Consider the following 8,935-nt stretch of genomic DNA (forward strand, 5'->3'; position numbering starts at 1 on the left):
CTGTCTCCAGATGGGCTCCTAGAGGGATCTGGTATCCCCTGCCTCATCCCACACAACTCCTAGGACTTCTTTCTCTTCCTTCAGTCCCATAGAGGAAAAACATCTTCCAAGATTCACAGCTACTCGGCTACTTCTCTCTCCTACCCCCACACCCCAAATACTAAATAATAAAATGACCAAGATTTGGTGTTTTGTAGCTAAATAGGTGCAGTATGGAAAATGAGCTGGAGGATACAAGAAATGAGGGAAGATCTTACAATTTCTCATCTATTCAGCACCTCAAATACATCCCAGGTGTAGGAGAGAATTCTATCAAAGTCACTGAACCCAGGCTATTTCCTTTGCATGTAACTACTTCTGTATTATCCATTTCACAAATTTAACATCTGAAAAAAAAAAAAGGTCTGTTTTTTGCCTTCCTTGTATCTTCCTTTAAGAACCATTCTCCTGTCTCACCCTGCTTATTTCCTCTGTTTTTACTGACTCTGTTTCTTCCATTCATTCTCCTCTGCCCCATCTCAAGTGGTAATTTTCCATACAGCATGCTAATAGATTTTATGTGAAGTTTTTTATACGGTTTCAGGGACAGCATCACTGAGATCAGAAAAGTTAGAGCAGGAAGGAAGTAGCCTGATTTGTTTAAACTTGTTATTCCCTGAAAATGGAGATGGAGCCAGCGGATCTATAGCCAGCCCCCCAGGACTGTAACTATTTTCACATAGGCATAACAGCAAAAAACTGTAGGAGGGGTAGAGTTTGTCTCCATGTCTACCTCTGCTACTCTTCTGTTACTACATTACTTGAGATTTGCAATTACATTACTTCAGTTTAAAAAACTCTGTCTCCTTGGAAAAGATATCTGAGCAAGAGGAAGCTGATGGAAACTGGAATGTGAAAGCGATCAAGAATCTAGGACCAGCATCTGCTCCATTCAATATAGGGAAGCTGGTGACCATGCATGCCCCACAACAGCCCAACTTCTGCTCCAGCTAGGCACATGGGTGTGATGTCAAGGACACAAAAGAATTGAGCATGGCAGAGAAGACAGGCACTTGCCTTTCCCTTGTGGTATGGTAATGGTGCACCTTCCTGAGAGCACTGTAGCAGATAAGCAAGCAAAAAGAATGTGGTCCAATTCTGCTTTCACCAGGGATAAATTTGGAGTCACTTCCCTGACGTCAGTGGAGTTATTCCAGAATTGCACCAGTGTAAAAGAGGGCAGCATCTGCTTCCTGAAAATGGATGCCATCAAGCTAATTGAAAACAACAGATGCATCAACAAGCAGCAAGAGGAGACAGTAATGTTCCAGTTTTCTTGTAAAATACCATTTAATTTCTCTCCAGAGAATGTAAGAGAATAAACCAATATGTACTCTAAAAGCTGAATCTTCTGTTGGTGTAAAATTGTACACCTTGTGTACAATTGTAAAATTGTACACCCTGTCAGCCTTTTAGGTGAATGGACTAAAGACTAAAGTGTATCTACAACACCTAAAGAGATCTATTCTAGACATCTGCCTTTACAGCCCTCTTTAGGCTTGATTCTGCTCTCACAGTTACTTAAATTAGGAGTCACACCATTCATATCCTTAAGGATACATTTACCTAACCTTGGCTAGAGAGCAGAATCGAGATCCCAGTTTTCTTTAAACAAACAATGGCTATAACACCAATTAAATTTGGTAATTTAATTGGCAAATTTGATAATTAAATTGGTAAATTTGTGATTTATAGCACTTTTTGACTAAGAGTCTTCCAAAACTTTACACCACTGAGTAAATACCTTTATATATTACATGTAGATGTGGCACTTAGGGACATGGTTTAATGGTGGACTTGGCAGTGTTAGGTTTATGGTTGGACTTGATGATCTTAAAGGTTTTTTCCAACCTAAATGATTCTATGATTCTAATCGATTTAGTGAAAATGAAGCCAAAGAACGACTTACAGAATTTTCAATTATATTTTATAAAAGACAAAGGTTTCCCATGAGTCTTGTCTCTAATGAATAGACAACATGGCTTCAGTATTTTAGGGTGTCCATGGAAGCTAAGGACCACTTTCCCTCCTGTAAATCTTTTCCTTTATTTCACTAAGAAAAAGACCTACACAGAAAAGCTCAATCTATTGTTTCAGTCCCTCTTAGGTTGCACTACACACAACATGGCCATTTCCTACAGTGAACGTTTATTAATGAATGTTTATGCTTTAGGAACGTAAAACCCACACTGATCACAGTTATGTGTTTCCCAAAGTGTAAAACTATGCTATAATATTCAAGCTCTCATGCCAACCAACAAGCCACAGACAGACTTCCTAAACCCAGCCAGTTAGGCAAGGCTGATATATAACTGACATTACTAACAACATAAGCTACACTGGAAATCAATGTTACTGCAGTCCCTGTCTGCTTTCCCCCAAAAACATTCTTCTGGGTTTATCTCCCTGACAAGGGTCTTGCCTTATTTAGGACCTCACCCTGCACAAGAAGAGCTCCTTCTTGTAATTAATGGGCAATTTCATCACCAACTGTCATTGGTGGCAGCTAAGGACACTCAGCATTCACTGGCAATTGTTCATTTTATCAGAGGATTAAGTCTTTTCATCCTGCAAGCACCTGTTCCTCTCCTTAACCTTATGTGTAAAGCAGATGACTGCAAGTCAGGGATTCGACTGTGAGCATGCTGATAATATGGCTACAAATGTCTTCAGAATAGGATTTGTCTAGAGCGTGAGCTCCAGAGAGCAAAGATGAGGAGGTTCAGGCTGTGCTTTTGGTTACAGCCATGTCAATAGAGCTATCTCCTGCTTACAGGGCTGCAGCTGAGGGCAGAATCTCATTTAGTCTTAAACTTCTCTATGAATTCGTCTGCACACTTCCACCATTGAGAAGAAAAAAAAAAAATCATGCTGCTCTGATTTTTGTCAATATAAATTTAAGGAGAAGCTTAATTTTGCTGAGTTTGGTAGACTTACTTGGACTCAAGTCAGATGAGAGCTTCTGGGAAAGCTGTGGTTAACTCCTGCTGTAATCTGCAGATCTTTCCCTGATGTAAACAGGACCTCAAGAGAAGAACAAACAAAAATAAGCATTTTAACAAATAGTACATATATTCTGACTTGATGCAGAAGACTGAAGTTGGAGCCCAATATAAACCAAGGTAGTCATACTAAATAGAGTTTTGCCAACTTGAATCAGCAGATGGTGAGGATCTGTCACATACTATATTTTTGTAGTTTATAATTATCTTATTTCTTCACCTAGAACCAGATTCTCCCTTTAGGCTGAAAATCTTAATTAGGAAATCCTTCCTCATTTATTGCAAAAAACTATTAGTCGCTAATTTCATAGAAGAAAAAGAAACCTTACCTACTTCTGCTATAGCAGCAGACGCTGGAGCTGTTTATTTGCTTTTAGGGTTGGTGCTGTTCTTTCCATCACAGTATGGAAGACACTTCAGTCCTTACCCTGCAGTCTCTTACTGCCCTGAATTTCCTTTATACTCATTCTTCTTTATCTCCATAGGGATCTCTGTACGCTGAACAAGAAGGTCTAGGAGAGAACATCAAGTCCAGTCACCTTCACCCCACTGCTGCTCTAGCAGTGAATTTTTATCCATGAAAGCTGGATCACAAGGAACAGGGCCAGAACAGAAAATTGCTCAGAAATCCCAAATTACAACATTTTCCAAACAGGAGCAGAATAGGAATTTCATCTTGGAGATAGGTGCAGGAATCTGACAGTAATGTAGACTTTGAAATACCGCAAAAACAGCTCTTCATGCCTTTTACACCTACAGTCTTTTATGTGGTTGGTGAGTTGCGGATAAAAAAGGTGTCCTCAGTAAAATTCATCCAGTGCTTCCTTCCCCAGCTACAACAAGCTGCCTTCTGCCCTGTCCTGCTTTGGTGCACAACATCCTGTGGGGAAATTATCTGGGAAACATTGTCACAGAACAGCCAAGGGTTCAGGAAGGAGCAACAGTCTCTTCCACAGCAAAACTATTTCCTAGTGACATTGCTGCAAGAGGAGTTTCTGTTTGGTTTTCTTTTTTGATGCTTTAGCCTGTATTCCTTGTCATCGGGCACCCAGATGACTTTAGGTCACAGGCCAGTTGCCCTTGACTGTGAGTGCCCAGACTGTCCTTCACACACTCCCCACCTCTCTGTGGGCAAGGATATACAGATAAAAATCCCTTCCCACCTCCTGGTTTGCACTCTCTGCTTTCAAATGACAGTAACCGTCTGTCTAGAGTTGGACAAGAGAGTCGTACATGATATATGGTGATGGGATCATCTTCAGTAAGCAAAGAAAACAGCTGTGAAGACAAGGCATTAATATCTGAGAACTGAAAATACTCAACGAGTGCTTTTGCTTGTAGCCAAAGTCACAGGGTAGAGAGAAACAGTCTGGGAGGTTGTTATGGAAACAAGTCCCTGGAGGTGCCTACTTTCCTTCACGAGGATGTGCTCTGCCTTCAGAAGGAAATAGCTAAACAGACAGACAGGTTTGTTTTTCAAACATCCAAGTGTTAGTGTTAAGAGCCGAGAAACTCATGTTAAGATTTTTGAAAGCATCTCTCTGATATGGTGATATGAGTCCTCTGTAAAGTCAACGGCACACGTACCACTATGTCACTTCAGTCACTTGAAAAAATTCTGAAGGTTCATTAATAAAAATGTCAAATTCCAGAAGTTCTATAATATATAGTATTATTGATGGCTCTGGGACTTCACTGCCTTGTTTTTCAGGAGATGCTTAGAGAAGGATTTACATGCCTAAACATAAGTCCCTAGGTTACAGCTTCCAAGCTTCTGTTGTCTTTTTCTATTTCTCTTAACTCTAACACAGAAAACCCAGGGAGCAAACAATACTCCTGTTTTACACATTTTCACTTGCACTTTCTTTTCAGAACTGAAAAATACAGATTGCAAAAACTGCACAAAGCTGTTTGAAAGTTCTTCCACGCTGGTGTTCTGTGTATGCATGTGCAAGTGTGCACGTGTCTGCATGCAGACAACATGCCAGCTAGAAACTCACTGCTGAATTTCACATGAGAGCAGGAAATCTCTTTAAAAGAGCATCTTTACAAGAAATTTGCCTCACATCTTTTTTTTTTTTTGCTGGAGTCTCCATGCCCAGCCATCTGTCACACTGGTCAGGAGAACAACCTGTTCCTAGCAGGGAGGGCTTCTGCCTGGCAGGGGCAATGGGGTCAGGCCCACGGGAAGAAACAAGCACAGGAATTTTCTGACGTAGGCTCAGTGTGCCCCGTGCCTCCTCCCGAACTCGTGCTTAACCTGAGTTTTTTATATCTTACTTTGGGGAAACTTTTATTAGCTGATACAGTCAGGCATAAAATAACCCCAAACATGGGCATTCTGCTAGGAGACAGCAGCGGTTTGAAACACCCCTGTTAAGTAGCAGGTTCTTTTGCTAGTTTCTAGTGCATCTGCTACCGCAACACAAAATTTGAAGAAAAGTCACTCTCTCGCACCCACAGAAAAGATTTCATTATAGTGACCCTGAAACACAGCTAAGAACAGCAGCAGCTTTTTACTGAATTAACTCAAGGACCAAGATTTTTACACAAAACCAACAGAGACACCACCATGCTGATCCTTCCTCAGCCCCACTTATTCACCAGGATTACTTACCCACCAGCCGGTTACATGACTCAAGGGATGCAGAATGGGTCCCAAGGCCCAGACCTTCACAGACACTTGCCTCAGTCCCAAAGAACCAAAGAGGAACTGGTCACCTAAGTATTCAGGCAAACTCCTCTCAGCTATAGAGCCCTCACCACATCACACGTGTCTCCCAGACTGACCTGCAGTAACTGAGACAAGTGGCATTTTGCTGCTGACTCCAGCGAGAGGGAGAGAACAGAGGTTTTAACATAATGGTTGTGCACTGACCCCCAGGGAGATCCTTACACATTAAAAACCTTTGAGAAGACAACGGGACCCTGGAGAAATGCAGCGGCTCGGATTTACACAAACAACTTCTACCATATGATCAGGGCCCAGATGAAGAGAGGCTACAATAAAAGCACTCTAGGCACGGAGCCAGATCTCAAGACAACAAAAAACAAGCAGGGTAACGAAGATGCAAACAGATCCCATCTCACAACCAGTTCTATAACCAGTTCTGACTATAATAAAATATATACCTTTACCATTCTTAGCCTTATGGCTGAAAAGCATAATATATATACATACATAAAATGTATTCTATATATTTTGCATCTTGATATTATGTCTGGTTTATGTATTACATGTGTCACATGCAATATGTAGTGCATTCTAATATGCATATCATACAGTACGATGCAAGGTATTAATGGCTGCCTTTGATTTCATACACATGCACACATGTAAATGCAGAATATACATTTAGATTTTTAAAAAGACTTTTCCATTTGCCCCTTCTCACCCACTGGCAGCATTTGAAGCATTTTAAAGTTAGATGTAAGGCAGAACTGATTAAAAAAATGAAATTATCTGGGAGGCAAAATGTGCATTGTAAGAGGCAGATCTCTGGTCCCTTGGCAAATCCAGCACTGCAGGTCAAGTTATGCATTTTGCATTGCTAACAGAAGTTGCTCTCATGAAACCCAGTGTATGCCAAAGACATTGATTGCTGTGCCTTCCATCCATGAAATACTGACTAGACCAGTAATACAGCAAAAGCATCTCATCACGGCTAGCTGTTTCTCCCCTCCTGTGAAAGGTCTGGGGTATGCTGTTGGGTTTGTGCAGATGGCTTAGGGAAGTTTGTATCCATGCCAGTCTAAATCTCAACTGTTGACACACTTACCCTGGGGCAGTTTATGCCTGTGACCCGCTAAATCAGTGCAACCTTCAGACAGCACAAGTGCAGCTGTCTGTGGTCAGGGTTTTTCAGCAATGTCAACAAAATACCAACATGCAAACTTCCCTCAGCTATACAAACTCTTCAATAAAAACGCAGTGGAGTCAATTGCTCTCACATGCCTGAATACAGAACTGGGTATCTGAAGCATAAAGTACATCTCATTAAACGCTATTGTGTGGAGATAAACTGTGGAGATAACAAATGAATTTACTCACATGTGCCTTGCATCAGAAGGCAGTTACCACTATGAAGATTAAGTTGGTACTATAAAAGCCAATTAACATCAGGGCACTGGCACAAATAAGGCTGAAATAAGGTCAAACCACAGAGAATCTTCAGCAAGCCTGTTGATTTCCATAAGCCTGTTTTTGATAAATGATATATATATATTGTCATAAGTAGCAAAGAGCTTTCAGATCTATGCACCTTTTTCGGAACACAAACCAAGAGGATCTCTAGCATGCCACGGGTTGCAAAGAAGGCAGGCATCTGCTTGCTAACTTTCCCCTACAGCTGCCGAACTCGCTGTGATGCTGGCTACAGCGTTTCCATTATTCAAGGGCAATGGCATGGCAGGCGTGACTGATCCCACAGCCAAGGGCACTGCGCTGGCACAGGAACTAAGGGCACAGCTTGAGCCAGATGTTTGTAGCCCCTTTAACTGTTTAGTCCCTGCTGAATCCTTCAGCTGAAGTAGTGGCAAGGGCTTCTCTCCTAGTGGAGTAGAAAGGCTAGGTTTCAGAGCAAATATTGGATTAAAGCAGTCTTCAAAAACTGAGAAAGAAATTCACGAGGGAGTGAGGGATGACAGCTAGTGCTCCACAGAATAAAGCAAGAACATTGCTGGCTGCGCACGGTAATGAGAAACAGCAAATCAGGACAGAAGAGCCCATTATCACAATCATTCTGTTTACAGTATCACAATTCACAGTCTGGCATGTAAATGCTGAATAGATCCAGCTGCTAGTAGGAAGACGGCTGTGCAGCAGCTTGCAGCTCTGTGTACAGACCCAGGATAACAAAACTGATCACACCTCTGTCAGCATTTTCTTCTCTTTATAACCCTGGTTGTTGGGAGGAATGAAGTTGGAATATTTCATGGACTCCAGGTCTTCTGCTTCCAGGAATTCAGATTTGCTGAGAGACTGATTACTGTCCCCCTTCTTGGGCTCAGAGAAGGGTGACTGTTGCTGGCCACAGGTGACATGGGTGTACTGGCACTGCTCTTCGTGATCAGTCTCTCGGTGGTAGAAGTAGTTGAAGTTGGACACAATGACAGGGACAGGGAGGGCAATGGTGAGCACACCCGCGATGGCACACAAGGAGCCCACAATCTTGCCACCAATTGTCATGGGATACATGTCCCCATAGCCCACGGTGGTCATGGACACCACTGCCCACCAGAAAGCATCAGGGATGCTGGTGAACAGAGAGTCAGGGTCATCAGTCTCTGCAAAGTAGACAGCACTAGAGAAGAGGATCACCCCAATGAAGAGGAAGAAGATGAGGAGGCCCAGCTCCCTCATGCTGGCCTGGAGAGTCTTCCCCAGGATCTGCAGCCCCTTTGAGTGCCTGGAGAGCTTGAAGATCCTGAAGACTCTGACCAGGCGGATGACTCTGAGGATGGCCAGGGACATGGCTTGCTGCTGGCCCCCATTGCTGCTGCTCCCAGGCTGCTGCTTCTGCTGCTGCTGCTGGGCCAGCTCAGTGCCCAGGGTGATGAAGTAGGGGATGATGGCCACAATGTCGATGATGTTCATGATGTTGCGAGAGAACTCGGGCTTGCTGGGGCAGGCGAAGAAGCGAACGAGGAGCTCAAAGGAGAACCAGATGATGCACAGGGTCTCGATGAGGAAGAAGGGGTCAGTGAAGAAGGGGCCAGCGCCGGTGGTCGGAGTTCCACTTGGCGGCGGCGGAGGTGGCAGCAGCAGCGCCTCATCACCGGGCTGTGCCACCTCCCCAAAGGCGGGCTGGGCACCTTTGGGCTCCTGGCGGAACTCGGGCAGGGTCTCCAGGCAGAAGATGACGATGGAGATGAGGATGACCAGCACGGAGACG

General features: G+C 43.3%; 1 protein-coding gene across 1 annotated transcript; it reads right to left on the minus strand.

The window, feature by feature from the left end:
* Window positions 1–7,304: 7,304 nt before the first annotated feature.
* On the minus strand, window positions 7,305–8,931 carry LOC104523669 (potassium voltage-gated channel subfamily A member 6; the record flags this gene model as incomplete). Its single annotated transcript, XM_010166328.1, has 1 exon — window positions 7,305–8,931. A coding segment is annotated over one exon (1,026 nt), but the record flags the coding sequence as incomplete, so codon positions are not given.
* Window positions 8,932–8,935: the final 4 nt, after the last annotated feature.

Source organism: Antrostomus carolinensis, unplaced genomic scaffold, assembly GCF_000700745.2.
Source record: "Antrostomus carolinensis isolate BGI_N321 unplaced genomic scaffold, ASM70074v2 scaffold13204, whole genome shotgun sequence".
Classification (NCBI taxonomy): Eukaryota; Metazoa; Chordata; class Aves; order Caprimulgiformes; family Caprimulgidae; genus Antrostomus; species Antrostomus carolinensis.